Below are 18,146 nucleotides of genomic sequence, written 5' to 3'. Positions count from 1 at the left end.
TGACTTCTAGAGATTGAGTGTACATCAAGATACACCAGGCTGGGGGTATACTTATTACAGCACTTGCAGTGGTAAAGATCATCATGTCTCTCTTCGGTGGGCTCATAATTCTCACAAGAAGTAAGGTCCAGCTGAATAATGGGTGAGCTTGAAAGCACCATGACAGAGGACGCGGAAAGAGAGAGACAAGATTCCACTGTAGACATACAGTTGTTGGGTTTGGGAACTACTTATTTTATTGGTTAATGCATCATATGAAAAAGGACAGATGTTAGGGTAATTGTGCTCTAAACAACATGTTGAAGGCATTAATGTGAAAGCATATACAGTATTGAATTACTTCAAGAAGATATAATGTTTATTAGGGATATGCCTATCAGTTGAAATGGAGCAGATGGGAAACAAAGTGAAAATGACATGATTTGGGAACACCTCTCAGAACCTGTGGCCGAAAGGGGAGACTGGGTGGAAGCATGAGGAAGCTTTTAGTGCTTTTATTTTTGTGGATTCCAGCAGAAAAGTATCCTGGAGGCATAGAGTCAGGTGAAGAGAGAGTGGGAATTGTCATGGTCTCAGATTTCAGTTTCCATGAATATATTTTTGCATGACATATCACATTGTCAATACTGTTGTGTTTTTGTTTTTCACTTTCCAAGTCTTATGCTTAGGAACCAGAAGGAGAGGGGTCGCCAGCTTCAGCTGGAATGTTAGTTGGTGTATGATGAGTGATGGAAATAAGTGGATGTATGGTGTGATCATAAAACAGAGGCCATAAGTCTCTAAGTTTGAATGCCTCACAGAAAGAAGGCAGAAACCTGAACCAGGACCAGAGGTTCCACGTCTGGTGATCCAAGAGACCAGGTCCGAGTGTTCCGGAAGAAAGGAATGAGCCAAGGAGGGAGGGTCCCTACAAGGTGGCTCGAACAATGTTAACTGCTGTCCAGGTGAAAGGAAGCAACACGTGGTACCATCTAAACCACTATACCAAAGTTCCGTCGGAAAGGAGGGGACAACCACCAGGAGCCAGGCAGGAGCCAGGCAGGAGCCAGGCAGGAGACGAAGAGGAGGTGGATCGAGGAGCAACTTTCAACAGCCAACAGACACTCTCTCCTGAATATCCAGAGAGTCCAGGGATGGGGAGGAGCGACATGCCTGTTGCCCCTGATGACATACCTACTCTGGCAGATACCCCTGATAGAGGTGTTGTTCAAGGGGACGGAGAAACAACGACAGGAGAATGGAAAGGAGACTTTCTTATCAACTTCTCTGTCCTCACATGGTCTTTTTAACAGACAGTGAAACAGGATGGATGAAGAATGGTAGAATGGTCTTGACAGCAACGGCAACAAACCTAGAAGAAATTGTAAAATTAACTCCCACTAGAGACTAGTACACCAACTAAGACAATAGAAAAACCATAAGAAAGTGGGTTGATGCAGAAAATCGGGACATATGTTACCAACTGGGGTAGCTACAATGAAGAAACTACCCAAGAATCAAACATTGATAAAAAAATTAGAAAAGCAATAACAAATGACTTGTATAGGTGGGCTCAGTAAGAAGCAACTAAACATAGGATGGACAATTGCATTTTGTCTAGCAAATCACATTTGTCTGATATTTTAATAATACCTGAACTTGCATCTGTTGAAGAATGTGTTAAATGGAAAATGTTCAATGTATTCAGAGTCAATACTACATACCTTTGTGTAACATAGAATGCAGATTGGCATTAGGTAGCACTAAAGGTAGAAGTGAATTAAACAAAAATATGTTGGGAGAACATGAATGTGCAACATATGACATGAGAACTGAATTAAATGGTCCTCATAATGATAGGTTTACTATGGTAAAAAGTAGATATGAATGTTTCTACAGCTATGGGGATAATGGGATAGATGTGAGAAACACTACAGTTAATTGTTAAACTATTTGGGTGTTAGAAACTGCAGGAGTTAGTAAATTTGATGATAAAGGAATGATTATGGATTACAAAGGTACATGTGGTAATATAACTCAAGTAACACTATCTTTTGCAATATTAAAAAATCAGGACAGAAGTATAGCTGATAGTTTCGGGATGTGTGGGCAGAACAAACTCTTGAATGTTTTACCAGAAGGCTGGACTGTGCCTTGATTAGAGTAACACAACAGGTGTCTATCATTAAATCACAGCAGGATGAGTCTGTAAAGCATAGAGTAAGGGAAGCCTATGAATCAGATCCCATAGTATATCTAGATACGATTGGACAGGTGAGAGGAGTTCCTGATGAATACAAACCAAGAGATGAGGTTAAATCAGGTTTTGAATCAATATTTCTTTGGATAACACCTAATAATAACAATGTACTAGATGGAATTTTTCCTGTAGCTATGACCAAACTGAAGGGATTGTGACAAGAGGTTAAGGACAATGAACCCATGGTTGGGACTGGTTGGATTTAGCTTTAAGTAAATGGGGTTACTCCAGGAGGAGGACATGATTGCAATGATCATGGTGTTCAAGGGTTTCCTGTTTTAGTAAAGCTCCTGATTATTATGTGCTTGATTGAAAACTGGACTGATGCAATATGTATAACCTGGTAATCATTTACTATGGAGTGTATTGTCTATTTCCTTTCTACCTTTGACAAGGGATAAGTTAAGTTAGAACTTCTGAATTTTGTATACGTAAACTTGTGGGTAAAAGGGGGAAATTCCGGTTACAAGTGTCCATGGACCATGTCCTTAGTCCGTTAGCAGGTGTTTTCATTTGTGATTTCACTGTTGTTACAGAGGTGTCTGCAAGGAAGGATCTTGTTTAAGTGTCGAATTTAGAATGACATTATAAGGGTTTTCTTATTTTCTTTATGTTTTAAATGACTGAGATAACCTCAGGCAAGGCTATGTGTGTTTTGTGTGTTTTGTGTGGGACTAATTAGTCCCAGAGGAGGGATTATGTGGGAGAAAGGTAGACTTGCTGAGGAAAGAAAGATAGAAATACATTAGCTAGCGAAAGAGGAGACTGACAGCAGGCCCTGAGTGGAAATAACAGATGGATATACATCCCCAAGCAGGAACCACGTAAAGGCCAAGCAAGCTGTATGTATGTCTAAATATATGCCAAGCGTAAGCCTGCAATGCAGGCATTATTTTCATATCCATATGAGGAGAGTCTAGCCATCAATATGTTAGAGCTAAAAGCAGATATAGGCGTTATCCATTGGGTTGAAAGGAATAGGTGACAGAACGTATAGGGGGTTTTACTTCATTTACATAAAGGATGGACCTATGTATTGTATATGCATAAAAGCAGAGCCGGGGTCTAAGGGAGGCAGTTGTTGTTCCGCGGACCGGCTCGGCTTTACAAGTTCTTGTAAGAAGTGTTATTCTTAAGACAATTTTCCACGACAATGGCAGAGAAATTAACATTAAATTCTGTCAACAGCTCTGGTGGACATTCCTGCAGTCAGCATGCCAATTGAACGCTCCCTCAAAACTTGAGACATCTGTGGCATTTTGTTGTGAAGAAACTGTACATTTTAGGGTGGCCTTTTATTGTCCCTAGCACAAGGTGCACCTGTGTAATGATCATGCTGTTAAATCAGCTTCTTGATATGCTATACTTGTCAGGTGGATGGATCATCTTGGTAGAAGAGAGGATCATCTTGCTCACAACAGGTATGCATACAAATGTGTGCAAAACAATTGAGATTTTCTGGGATGTTTTATTTCAGCTCATGAAATATGGGACCAACACTTTACATGATGCTTTTCCATTAGAGTATTGGCAACTGTGTCTTTATGGAAACAATGGACGTGACTTATGATGATGCTTATGTTGTTAACCTCAAAGTATTCAAACTGAAGACACATCTGTTTCTTTTGTGCCCTCTGACTGACTAACTAGCTATTACAGTTGGCTAACAGGTCTGACTGGTTAGCCATTAGCGGAATGTGGGCCATTCTTTTAGACCTCCTGCACCCACACCTGTCTGAAATGATCAGGTCTGGTTGAGAGACATTGCAAATCAAAATGTGGTATGGTGGTAGGGAGGAGGAAGCGGGGCCTTACATATTGGAGTGGCAGTTTGCACATGGCGAGGGGCCAGTCGGGCATGATGTGGTTATGACACTCCCGCACGGAGCAGCAGGGGGGCTGGCCCTCGTTCAGCTCTGTCCTCAGGAAGTACTCCTGGGGAACAACAGGAAGTTAAAGGGTTAACCACGGGAGGAGTTAGCCTGGTCCCGTATTCACAAAGAGTCTCAGAGCAGGAGTGCTGATCTAGGATCAGTTTTGCCTTTTAGATCACGAGGAAAATAATTATATGGACAGGTGGATCTGGCCTTAGATCAGCACTCCTGCTCTGAGAAGCTTTTTGAGCCTTGGTCCCATACTGTACGTGGTGTAGCGCTTCCTACTCTCCAATCACTGTCAAGCCATACACACAGAGGGTTGGCTAACAACACAGACTAGACCACCAGGCTATGGGAGGAGGCTTTCACAGAACATAAATTCAATTGGAACACATTCACTTGCACAGTGACGTGCTCATTTGCGTCACATAAATGTCACCCAAAGAGGAATGAGGCTTTCTCAGAATTACATTACCACAACATCCTGCTTCAATGAACAGCTTGTACATTTCTCTGAGACGGTGTTTGAGAAATAACACACAAAAGACAGAAAGAAAGACTGGGAATAGGAGAGAGTTAAGTAGAGCAAAGGAGTGTGTTAAAGAGTGATGGAGAGGATTATGGAGGGGTAGAGGGGGTGGAGTAGAAGAATAGAGAGAGAGAGAAGAAGTGAAGAGGGATGAGTGTAGTGGAGGGGGTCAGTGCCAGAGGAGGTTGCTGAGGGGAGGACGACTCATAATAATGGCCTGAATGGAATCAAACAAGGTTTCTATGTGTTTAATACCATTCCATTCCAGCCATTATTATGAGCCGTCCTCCACTCACCAGCCTCCGGTGATCAGTGCTCTCACCCCAGCTAGTGTGAGGATGTTGGTGATGTTCTTGGTGATGACCAGAGAGCTCTTGGCCCGAGTTACTGCCACATACAGCAGATTCCACTCATCGTCTGGGACGTCACCTAGAGGACGAGGGAGAAAACAGTGGAGTCAGCCACTAAAAAACATTGGTACTGTAATCTGGACTGTAATACATTAACCAATGTTCTGACTTGGCGTAGGCTGTGGACCAATGCAAACAGTCATTGGCCTTAGATAACTTCTTTGGGCTAGGGGGCAGTATTTTGACGTCCGGATGAAAAACGTGCCCAAAGTAAACTGCCTGCTACTCAGGCCCAGAAGCTAGGATATGCATATAATTGTTAGATATGGATAGAAAACACTGTAAAGTTTCTAAAACTGTTACAATTATGTCTGTGAGAACGTATTTGGCAGGCGAAACCCCGAGGACAAACCATCCAGAAATGTGTTTTTTTGAGGTGACAGTGTTTTCAATGGGTTTTCTATGTGTATCTAGATTTACAAGGCACTTGCTTGCAGTTCCTATCGCTTCCACTAGTCTTTATAAATTGGTTGATGTTTTTCTTTAGAGAAATGAAGAAGTATGGCAGTTCAGAATGAGGGTCGCCTGGCGGGTTGAAATCTGATTTTCATGTGTTGGTATGCTGGGCGCTGTCCTAAGATAATCGCATGGTTTGCTTTCCCCTTAAAGCCTTTCTTAAATATGACACGGTGCCTAGATTAACGAGAAGTTAAGCTTTAATTTGGTGTGTTGCACTTGTGAATGTATGAAAGTTAAATATTTTAATTCATCTTTTTTGAATTTGGCGCTCTGCCATTTCACTGGATGTTGTCAAATCGATCCCGTTAACGGGAGTTGAGCCCAAAGAAGATAAGAGTTGGTATTTGGATAGATTTTCCAACTGCCTAATGATTGCACACACACACACCCACACACCTCCTGAGCAGCTGGAAAGTCTGGGTAAATTGTGAGCGGCTGTCACAGTATCCACAGAAAATGGTGCCCCTCCTCGGCCGGGCGGCGCTCGGCGGTCGTCGTCGCCGGTCTACTAGCTGCCACCGATCTATGTTCTGTGTTCGTTGTGTTTTGTCTGTTTAAGTCCGCACTTGTTTCCGTTTCTGTAATTAGTAGGGGGGGTATTTAGTTTGTTCCTTGTGGTTTGTGGTTTGTGTTTTGTGCGGGATTGTTTATTCGTCAGCGGGCAGGTCTGTGAACGTTGTGTGTTTTTTGCACATTTTTCCCCAGCGGATTCTCGCTAGAGGAATGTTATATTTGCCGGGCTGCGCCCCGTGCGTATCTTTGTTTTCTCGGGGTTAACTGTGTTCCCGTGGGGTCTCTGGGCACACCCTATGCCCTTTTGTTATGCCGAGTGGGTTTTCGGTGAAATAAATATACCGTTCTACGGCAGAACTGGACTACGTCTCCTGCGTTTGACTCTGCCTTTTCCTCCTGCCTTACGGAATCGTGACAGAATCCCGCACCAAACAAAATATGGAGTCAGCAGGAGCGGAAGCCGTCAGTGGCCGAACAGGTGTCACAGCACTCCAACCTCCTCCACCGCCTGGGCTCGGCGATGGACCAAGTGCTGGCCAGATTGGAGAACTGGGAGAGAGGGGCTTCAATCACCAGACCAGCTCCGGTTCCTCAGCCGGCGCCTCTACAAACCCCACCTGAAGCGGGCGCGAGCGGCATCCGGATTACGCCACCGAGGGAGTTTGACGGGACAGCTACGGGATGTAAGGGGTTTTTACTACAGATTGAACTCTACCTGGCGACCGTTCGCCCCTCTCCCTCCAACGAAGAAAAGGTGAGCGCCCTCGTCTCTTGTCTTACGGGTAGAGCCCTGGAATGGGCCAACGCAGTTTGGGATGGCCCAGACTTGGCTCGGGGTGACTACCCGGAGTTCACCCGCCGCTTCCAGGCGGTTTTCGATCATCCCCCGGGGCAGGGCGGCGGGTGAGCGATTGTTTCACTTAAGACAGGGGACGAGGAGCGCTCAGGACTTCGCCCTGGAGTTCAGGACTCTCGCCGCGGGGTCGGGGTGGAATGAGCGGGCCCTGATGGATTCTTATCGCTGCAGTCTCCGAGAGGATGTCCGCCGGGAGCTGGCCTGCAGGGACCACGCCATCACACTGGACCAGCTGGTGGATTTATCCATCAGACTGGACAACCTGCTGGCTGCCCGGGGACGTTCCAGTCGGGGCCTGTTCGTTCCACCTCCCAGCCCTCCTGCTCCACAGCCCATGGAGATAGGAGGAGCTGCATCAAGGAGGACCGGGGGGAGGGGCCTCTCCTGCACCCACTGCGGGCGCAGAGGACACACTGCGGACCGGTGCTGGAGGGATCCCCCCGGGAGTTCGGATGGCAGGCAGAGCACTACATCGACCCCCCAGGTGAGTCAGCACCAGCCACACACAGAGCCCCCTGTCGACCATCTGTACATTTCAGTGTGTTTTCCTGATTTTTCCCCTCACTTCCAGTATAAGGCACTAGTCGATTCATGTGCAGCTGGGAGTTTTATGGACCGTGGGGTCGCTAAAAGGTTAGGGATTCCCCTGGTTCAGCTGGACCACCCCTTCCCTGTGCACGCCTTAAACAGTCGACCACTAGGGTCCGGCCAAGTGGGGGAGGCTACTGTGCCACTGGTTATGGCGACATGGGGGGGTCATGTGGAACGTATCAGCCTCTTCCTCATTGACTCCCCGGCGTTTCCAGTGGTACTGGGTATCCCCTGGCTAGCCACTCACAACCCTCAGATTTCGTGGGGACAGAGGGCTCTCAAGGGGTGGTCGAGGGAGTGCTCAGGTAGATGTATAGGAGTTTCCATCGGTGCAACCACGGTGGAGAGTCCAGACCAAGTCTCTACTGTGCACATTCCCTCTGAATATGCCGATTTGGCTATCGCCTTCAGTAAGACGAAGGCGACCCAATTACCACCCCATCGACAGGGGGATTGTGCGATAAACCTCCAGGCTGACGTGGTCCTTCCTAAAAACCACATGTATCCTCTGTCTCAGGAGGAGACAGTGGCTATGGAAACATATGTCGCTGAGTCCTTGAGACAGGGATACATTCGGCCATCTAAATCCCCTGTCTCCTCGAGCTTCTTTTTTGTGAAGAAGAAGGAGGGAGGTCTGCGCCCGTGCATTGACTATAGAGGTCTAAATTCGATCACAGTGGGGTTCAGTTACCCGCTACCTCTCATTGCTACGGCGGTGGAGTCATTTCACGGGGCGTGCTTCTTCACCAAACTAGATCTCAGGAGCGCGTATAACCTGGTGCGTATCCGAGAAGGAGACGAGTGGAAAACCGCATTTAGTACCACATCTGGCCATTATGAGTACCTCGTCATGCCGTATGGGTTGAAAAATGCTCCCGCTGTCTTCCAATCCTTTGTGGACGAGGTTCTCAGAGACATGCTCGGACAGGGTGTGGTGGTGTACATCGATGACATTCTGATCTACTCCGCCACACGCGCCGCGCATGTGGCTCTGGTGCGCAAAGTGCTTGGGTGGCTGCTGGAGCGTAACCTATACGTCAAGGCTGAGAAATGTGAGTTCTCCAAACGAGCCGTCTCTTTCCTGGGATATCGCATTTCCACCACAAGGGTGGTGATGGAATGTGATCGCGTTACGGCCGTGCGTAATTGGCCGACCCCTACCACGGTGAAGGAAGTGCAGCGGTTCTTGGGGTTCGCCAATTATTACCGGAGGTTTATCCGGGGTTTTGGTCAGGTGGCAGCTCCCATTACCTCACTGATGAAGGGGGGTCCGGTGCGACTGTGTTGGTCGGCAGAGGCGGACAGAGCCTTCCGTCGTCTGAAGGTTCTGTTTACCGACGCTCCGGTGCTGGCGCATCCGGATCCCTCTTTGCCATTCATAGTAGAGGTGGATGCGTCCGAGGCTGGGGTCGGAGCAGTGCTGTCGCAGCGCTCGGGCGCTCCTCCGAAGCTCCGCCCCTGTGCATTCTTTTCTAAGAAGCTGAGCCCGCGGAGCGCAACTATGACGTGGGGGACAGGGAGTTGTTGGCCGTGGTCAAAGCTTTGACAGTGTGGAGACATTGGCTTGAGGGGGCACGTCACCCTTTTCTCATCTGGACCGACCACCGTAACCTGGAGTACATCCGAGCAGCGAGGAGACTTAATCCTCGTCAGGCCAGGTGGGCCATGTTCGTGGGCCATGTTCTTTACGAGGTTCCAATTCACCCTTTCCTACATTCCGGGGTCTCGGAACCGGAAGGCCGACGCACTGTCGTGTCTCTATGACTCCGAGGAGCGGACCATCGATCCGACTCCCATACTCCTGGCGTCCTGTCTAGTGGCACCGGTGGTATGGGAGGTGGATGCGGACATCGAGCGGGCGGTTCAGGCGGAACCCACTCCCCCTCAATGTCCCGCGGGTCTGAAGTTCGTTCCGCTTGGTGTTCGTGATCGCCTGATCCGATGGGCTCACACTCTACCCTCCTCGGGTCATCCTGGAGTGGAACGGACAGTGCAAGGCCTGAAAGGAAAGTACTGGTGGCCCACCTTGGCTGAGGATGTAAGACACTATGTCTCTTCCTGTTCGGTGTGCGCCCAGTGCAAGGCTCCTAGGCACCTGCCTCGGGGGAAATTACAGCCCCTCCCCGTTCCACAGCGACCTTGGTCTCACCTCTCGGTGGATTTCCTTACGGATCTCCCGCCATCTCAGGGGAACACTACCATCCTGGTTGTTGTGGATCGGTTCTCGAAGTCCTGCCGTCTGCTCCCATTACCCGGTCTTCCTACGGCCCTACAGACCGCGGAGGCCCTATTCACCCATGTCTTCCGGCACTACGGGGTGCCCGAGGACATCGTATCTGATCGGGGTCCCCAGTTTACTTCCAGGGTGTGGAGGTCGTTTATGGAGAGGCTGGGGGTTTCGGTCAGCCTGACCTCGGGTTTTCACCCCGAGAGTAATGGGCAGGTTGAGCGCATTAACCAGGATGTGGGCAGGTTCCTGCGGTCGTATTGCCAGGACCAGCCAGGGGAGTGGGCGAGGTTCGTGCCATGGGCTGAGATGGCCCAGAACTCTCAGCGCCACTCCTCTACTAACCTGTGACCTTTCCAGGTAGTGTTAGGTTATCAGCCGGTCCTGGTGCCCTGGCAGCAGAGCCAGACGGAGGCTCCTGCAGTGGAGGAATGGGTACAGCGCTCTCAAGAGACCTGGAGGGCTGTCCAGGAATGCCTGAGGCGAGCGATAGGTCGACAGAAAGAGAGCGCTGACCGCCACCGCAGTGAGGCTCCCGTTTATAATCCGGGGTACAGAGTCTGGCTCTCGACCCGGAACCTGCCCCTCCGCCTGCCCTGCCGGAAGCTGGGTCCGCGGTTTGTGGGGCCGTTCAAAGTCCTGAGGAGAATAAACGAGGTATGTTATAGGTTGCAACTCCCATCATACTACCATATTAACCCCTCGTTTCATGTGTCTCTCCTCAGGCCGGTGGTAGCTGGTCCACTACAGGACGCTGAGGTGCGGGAGGTCCCTCCGCCCCCCCTGGACATCGGGGGGGCCCCGGCGTACACAGTCCGGGCCATCCTGGACTCCCGGCGTCGGGTAGGGGGCCTGCAGTACCTCGTGGACTGGGAGGGGTACGGTCCGGAGGAGAGGTGCTGGGTTCCGGTGAGGGACAATTTGGATCCCACTATGCTCCAGGAGTTCCATCGTCTCCGTCCGGACCGGCCGGCGCCTCGCCCTCCGGGCCGTCCCCGAGGCCGGCGTCGGCGCGCTGCGGGAGCCGCTCGTCAGGGGAGGGGTACTGTCACAGTATCCACAGAAAATGGTGCCCCTTCTCGGCCGGGCGGCGCTCGGCGGTCGTCGTCGCCGGTCTACTAGCTGCCACCGATCTATGTTCTGTGTTCGTTGTGTTTTGTCTGTTTAAGTCCGCACCTGTTTCCGTTTCTGTAATTAGTAGGCGGGGTATTTAGTTTGTTCCTTGTGGTTTGTGTTTTGTGCGGGATTGTTTATTCGTCAGCGGGCAGGTCTGTGAACGTTTAGTGTTTTTTGCACATTTTTCCCCAGCGGATTCTCGCTAGAGGAATGTTATATTTGCCGGGCTGCGCCCCGTGCGTATCTTTGTTTTCTCGGGGTTAACTGTGTTCCCGTGGGGTCTCTGGGCACACCCTATGCCCTTTTGTTACGCCGAGTGGGTTTTCGGTGAAATAAATATACCGTTCTACGGCACAACTGGACTACGTCTCCTGCGTTTGACTCTGCCTTTTCCTCCTGCCTTACGGAATCGTGACAGCGGCACAGGGGACTTTAGCAAAGTCATCAGTGATCACCACCGTGTCAAACTCCAGACCCTTTGACTTATGGACTGTCCCCAGGATAAAATCTAAGAGATAAAAGAGAGAGACAGCAGGGGAGGGTTGATACAAATGAGAAAGATCAGACTCTCAAATACAAATACAGTAATTCATAACTCCGTGTGTCTGTACAGTGGGGGTGTGCAGTACGTAACTGTGTGCGTACCTGCGTGTTGGGCCTCTCTCTCTGTGCAGCCGTAGAGGCGTTCCACCAGCTCAGGGATGCGGCTGTTGTATTTCTCCACCATGGAGAGTTTGCCCTCCAACTCACGGTCCTCTGTCTTTTTAGCGTAACTCTTCAGCCCAAAGTAGCCCCCCAGACTCTGCTGGGTGAACCTACGGATGAAGCTGTCCTTGATGCCTAGAGAACAGGGAGAGAAGGAGAAGGGAGCACGTTTAAAAAGGGAGAGAGCTAGTTACACTGCAGAGTAGAGCTAAACCTATTGACACAAAAGACACTACCAATAAAACAATGAGCATTGAGAGAGCTAAGACTGAGCTCATTGAAGTCCAATACTGTCTAACCAAAAACAGATATCACATAGGTACAACATACTAATTCACTTGTATTAAAATTGCAGAATTGAGGCAAGGGGCAGTGTGTGCGCATCAGAACCAGGGGCGGAAATCCCGGGGGGGACGGGGGGGACACGACCCCCCCATCCTGGCAAAAATATGATTTGTCCCCCCCAATATATCACTGAAACATAACTATGTAATTTAAATAATATTAATAATACGCAATGAAAGCAATTGTGCTGATTATAGACACTTTATAGCGCATTTATAAGTTTCAAAAGATTGCGACCCCCCCGCCCTTTGCCTCACAATGGTTTGATCCACTGCCAGTTCCTTAGCTTGCTACGTAACTGCCGTGAGGTTCATCCAGTCAATCACGCACACACACACTAGCTGAATATGCAGAGCTAGCACGTAAATATTAACTATTAAGCTAGCTAGTACCTATTCCATTTATGTGGCGTCGTCAAAGATGGAATCAGCATGCAGATGATGTAAGTTAGTGCTTCAAAGTCCCTGTGATAAGGTTAGCGATAAACTGAAGTCCAAACTGAACAGAACTACACTCTCATCTACCATTGTCTTAAATATATTTAATGGTCTCGTTGCAAAAGCTAAATTGTCGCAAGGGAACTTTTATTTATTTAATTTCACCTTTATTTAACCCTGGTAGCAAAGATTATAGCAAACACCACTGAAACTGAATTGGTGCTCGCTAGCTTTGCAAATTCAGCTATTGTTGGAAGCCAGCCAATATGAAACAAACTATTAAAATTACAAAAGGTTGCAGCATATGTTGTGTAAATGGTGAACTCATACAGCTGTCAACTCTTGTCATTTTAATCCGTTTCACATTTGCTAGCTACCTTTTAGATCGAAGCCCATATAGAATGATTGAAGATGATAGAAGCCCATCTCCTACTGTAAATAACCTACACACTGTGTGTGTAGCCAGCCAGGTAGAAAAATGGCAGAAAAATAAAAGACGGACATCAGAGTATTTTTCAATACACCAAAACGCATAGTAAGAACCCTAGTAGCCTAATATCTCAAAGACTAGTTGATAAAATGTTCATAAGAAAGAAATGAAATTCTAATGGAAATGTTTCACAATGATGTCATTAGGCAGAGCAGGCAACAGATGGCACACAGACAGCAGAGTTGGGGACAGATATGCAGGGACAGACTGGCAGAGACAGGGAGTCTCAGGTAAGTTTGTTGAGTCTTTGTTTGGCAACATTATGAAAGGTTCTCAATTTTTTTGACTTGTAAAATAGGAACATAATTGGAAAATGCCATGGATACCCCCACTCTCAACTTAAACTGGTGACTGAACTAAGATTTGTTAAAGGCAATGGTATTGCTGTTGTGATTAGTTGTGTAGTTTTGGGTACCGGTAGTTAGGAGTACGGCAAACACCTTATTTCTTTGGTTCCTCAATATACATTTACCATATTACAATGTAGGCTATGTGTTACAGCACTACTTTTGGTGTCCCCCTCAGGAATTGCTCTTGAGAAAATGTCATGTAATTGTCCCCTCCTAAGTGGATATCAGATTTTCGCCCCTGATCAGAACCCAAATGTCCATGATTCTTTTCAGCCCAAAATTCTCCACCCCCTGGAGTGGAAAATACATGTCTAACACAAGACCCAAACACGTGTGTGTTTGGGGGGGTGTATGGAGACTCACTCCTATGATGTGCAGACTACAGTGGGGGTTGGCGTCGGTGAGTCTGACTGCTTGGTCGAACACGGAGACGTTAGAGCGAGACAGCACTGCTAACTTGCCCCGGCCAGGACTCAACCCTGTAGTCAGGGGACGCAGTGAGTCCACAGCCTTACCCCGCACACAGCCTGTGGATGGACGGACAGACACGCACATTAAAGAGCAGGTTGCACTATATACTTCCACAAATCTAACAACGTAGATTGATGATATTCCACCTAAAAACGGTCTTTATGCAAAAACATACTCAAAAATAAATATTTTCTCCATTTGAATTCCATTGGACAAAAACTCATACCAACAATATATTGCATCTTTGATGTCACGAATGGAACAGCCTGGTGGTGGCGGCAGTGAACTACAACCTCTGTTTACCGGCATGCACGTTTGGTCGAAATGCGAGAAGAAACCGGCTCTTGAGGATACGGCGGGCAGACTGGGCCTGGGGGAACACCTGGTGCTTCAGTCATATGCGGGGCTCAATTTTCCCCTAAATGATTGCGATGCCTACCAACAGTGGAAGAGTGATTCAAAGAAATTATTAAACTTGCCGGCTAAGTGCACCGGGCCATGCAAAACGAACTGGCCCACTTGTCGTATTGGGACTTTGTTTGAAGGATGAAACAAATCAGAATGTTTAATAGCAACCTAATTCTGCAAGCTTCCCTTTACAACAAACTGATCTAATCAGAACCAAATAAGAGCATAGTAGTCATGGAACACCATGGATATTTTACCGGCATGTTTACACAATTCAGAAAATCTACTTTAGACCTAGAAATATGAAGTAGGTGCACAAAGTAAACATAGTGGGTCACTTTCAGTGACAACTAAGAGCGATAAAGCGTGAGGCTAAACTCCTTTGTTTTGGTCCCATACCTACCCGCTCTAAGAGCAAAAATTGAACTCATGCAAAGATGCTGTGTGAAGGTGTGAGGTCTTGCATCTTGCTTAACACAATGTAACTTTGCTGAGTCAACCTTCAAAAGGCCCAGTGCAGCAGTTCTTATATATAGCAAGAATGTTGCTGTCTGAGTTCGGAGGGAAGGACACCAAAGCGGTGCATTAACCAGAGTGGATCAATCCCCCGAGCGGAGTGGTCTAATGGGAGGGATATGTAATCTGAAAAGTAGCTGTTATTAGCTGAGAGGTTTGGAACTCTATTTGTTATTATATTAATGTATACGGCCTGGTGATGTTACCAGGCAAGACAAAACTCCACCCAGGAAAATGACATTATCAACAAAAATCACAGTAGCAATCTTTCCCCATTGAAAGCACTGCAGCCAAGCCTGAATTCAAGCAACATGGACACACATAGTTTAAATTTGGATTATAGCGCCTGTCCAAATGTTGTGAATCATATACTCGGTGGCCAGTTTATTAGGTTCCCCACCTCGTTCACAAAAATGGTTCGCTCCTACAGACAGTGAGATGAGTGGCCTTGGCTTGCTACGTAAAACAGGCAGACAGTCATTACGGCATTCAGAGAATACAATCTGCAAAACGAGTGACCTAAGAGACCTAGCGTGGTATGATCGCCGGTTCCAGTATCTCAGAAACAAGAAGTGGCTTTAGTGGGCATGCAATCACCAACAGTGGACAATTGAGGAGTGGAATAACATTGCCTGGTCTGACGAATCCAGGTTCCTATTGTGTCATGCTGATGGCTGAGTCAGGATTTGGCATAAGCAGCATGTGTCCATGGCCCCATAGTGCCTGGTATCAACAGTACAGGCTGGTGGCGGTGGTATAATGGTGTGGGGAATGTTTTCCTTGCACACGTTACGTCCCTTGATACCAAGTGAGCAATGTCTCCATGCCCTGAAGAATTCAGGCTGTTCTGGAGACAAAGGGGGGTTCGACCAGGTACTAGATGTGGGTGTACCTAATAAACTAACTACTAAGTGTATATTAACGTCATAGTTACCAGTCAACTCAATTACAATCAAAGGTTACTTAAACTTGTCATGAGAATTTTGGATCCCAATGATAACTAACAATCAATAAGCTTTGACTAATCCCCAAAGTTTGTAAGACACTGGGTTAATAATAAGTCAAAGTCTCAGCTTCTGCAAAAGGTCTGTACAGTTTATTCAGAGAACGTTCTTAAGTCCATAATACAAAGACATCAATTTTATAGCTCACTCCCTACTCACGCACATACATACGAACAGTAGATATCCTACGCACATACATACACACGAACAGTAGGGGAGTTGTATCCCTCCCCAGAGTTCTCACCACTGTTTATCACTACCCAGCGCTGTCAGTCCCATTCCCCGAGTTTAGAGGAACCTTGAAAATGACTCCCTGTCCTATCATAAGTTTCTCAGAGTTCTAGCCAGGTCGGGTCAAACACAGTTGAATTGTTCTCGATATTTTCTTAGACTCACACACATTTCTATCCCTCACATCTATACCAAACCTTATTGGACTTAGGTTTAGTACTTTAATTATTCATTATACATGCTACATAACCCAAAAATCACTAATAGTTCATTTTCTGGGTGGAATTATTTCTTCATTACCTTTAAACGTATAAATTCCCTTATCAAAACTTCAACCAGTGAATGCTAGCGATGGCTACCTGTGCTAGCTCTTCTACCAGTCTGTCTTAGTGAGTTGTAGCATGCTAATAGAAAACGTTTATATTTTAAAGGGGAAGTATGTTGCATTGGACATTTTAAACAACATTCCCAGCTAATGAGAAAACAGACATGGCATTTAATTTAGAGAATGAACAAGATTGGACTAGGCAACCTTGGGGATAATTTGAATGGGTGCCAATGGCAGCTAGAGGAATTTTTTAATCGGTACCCCAGTACGACCCACATTAACATAGTGGGCCAGGATTATAACACGGACTTTAAAAAATTGCCCCTATTACAGTGTTAACTGTAAAATATCAGCTGTTGTACAATCTGATACAAACACAGGAAAAAATGTTTTACCAATGAAACATTGCGGTTTTGGTCCTCACAGACACAGGTCTCTTCCCAAAAGGCACCTATTCCTTATATGGCAGTTTGTTGGCGGGTGTGAAGTCATCTTACTCCATCCAAACACTAATGCACTTTAAATTGCATTCCAAACTAACCACAAATACTTGTCTTTACAGTTTCCATTAGAGTATTGGCAACTGTGTCTTTATGGAAACAATGGACATGACTTATGATGCTTATGTTGACCTCAAAGTACTCAAACTGAAGACACAAATGTTTCTTTTGTTATAATTTTAAAAGAAATCACAAATAAAAACAGATTTCAAAAAGTAAAGTAGAAAATGAGACGTATTTAAAGACAGGACTGAACTTGTGCATTTTCTTTGCAGCAAAATATAACCACACTAAAAAACAAGACATATAGATTTCACAATAATAGCATTCTGCCCCAAACATTTATCCAAATCAGCAAGAAACACAACTTTAGACTAACAGAGATCATGGGGGGCAGGTCTAGGCCAATCATCATCAAGGGTACCCCGTTGTCAGTGTCTCTAGGTGCTAGGAGATTGGCTGAGTAACTCTGTTCCACACTGTTACCTTCTGGTCCATAATTGTCTCGTTCAAATGCCTATTAAGCAGACAGATTTTTTTTCCCATGACAACATCAGTGGAGAGGTCCATGTCTCATGTTGTGTGGGTGTGTTTGCAGAACAGTTCAAGCAGCACGTTGAGTTTGCGTGTGTACGTGAGCATGTCCCCTCAGAAGAGAGCCATCAGCAAAGCGTAGTTGATGGGCAGGTTCAGGTGCTCCTCGGTCACTGGCAGGACCTTGAGCAGTTCTGGGGAGGCTAGGAGACTGGCCGTGGGGCCGATACGCTGCAACACACACGCCCCACACATAGGACCTCCATCGTCTGCACTATCCATCTACAACACACAGAGAGTCAGTCACACACAATGTCACATCCTGATCTGTTTCACCTGTCTTTGTGATTGTCTCCACCCCCCCTCTTCAGGTGTCGCCCATCTTCCCCATTATCCCCTGTGTATTTACACCTGTGTTCTGTCTGTCTGCCAGTTCGTCTTGTTAAGTCTACCAGCGTTTTTTGTCTCAGCTCCTGCTTTTCCCCAGCCTCTCTTTTTCTCACCCTCCTGGTTTTGACCCTTGCCTGTCCTGTCTCTGAGCCCACCTTCCTGACCACTTTGCCTAGCCCTGAGCCTGCCTGCCGTCCTGTACCTTTGCCCCACTACTCTGGTTATCAAACCCCTGCCTGCCTTGACCTGTCGTTTGCCTGCCCTGTAGCTGTAATAAAAATTGTTACTTTGACACACTCTGCATCTGGGTCTTACCTTCAAACCTGATAGTACGAACTGGCCATGACTGACCCAGCAGACCTGGGCCAGCTGCGCGATGCCATCTCCTCCCAAGGAGCCACTGCTTCGTGGCCTTATGGAGGGGATCCAAATGTTGCCTGAACGCCATGACCGGGCATTAGACATTTTGCTGGAGCAATTCCGCGGGTTGTCTAGGAGGCAGCCTACCACGGTGGTAACCCCACAGACCCTCAGTAACCCAGCTGCTAGCGGCGCCGTCTCATCAGTCACTCCACCTTCTCTGGAGCCCCGCTTACCTCCCCTGGAACGCTTCAATGGAG

General features: G+C 47.2%; 1 protein-coding gene across 4 annotated transcripts in view; it reads right to left on the bottom strand.

The window, feature by feature from the left end:
- Positions 1-3,687: 3,687 nt before the first annotated feature.
- The window catches only part of fbh1 (F-box DNA helicase 1), a 29,644-nt gene continuing 15,185 nt past the window's right edge, over positions 3,688-18,146 (bottom strand). For 2 of the 4 annotated variants that reach the window (XM_014207901.3, XM_014207900.3), the window contains exon 22: positions 15,614-17,418. In XM_014207901.3, coding sequence (XP_014063376.3) covers positions 17,251-17,418 — 168 coding nt within the window. In that variant the 3' untranslated portion in view covers positions 15,614-17,250. Of the gene's footprint in view, positions 4,175-4,967; positions 5,075-11,159; positions 11,326-11,462; positions 11,658-15,613; positions 17,419-18,146 lie in introns of those variants that run through there. The other 2 variants (XR_014392929.1, XM_082977704.1) reach the window with 2 other exon arrangements.

The sequence above is a fragment of the Salmo salar genome, chromosome 07 (assembly GCF_965601325.2).
Source record: "Salmo salar chromosome 07, fSalSal1, whole genome shotgun sequence".
NCBI classification, from domain to species: Eukaryota; Metazoa; Chordata; class Actinopteri; order Salmoniformes; family Salmonidae; genus Salmo; species Salmo salar.
The sequence above is the reverse complement of the archived record's forward strand: the minus strand, read 5'-3'. Positions and strand labels throughout refer to the sequence as shown.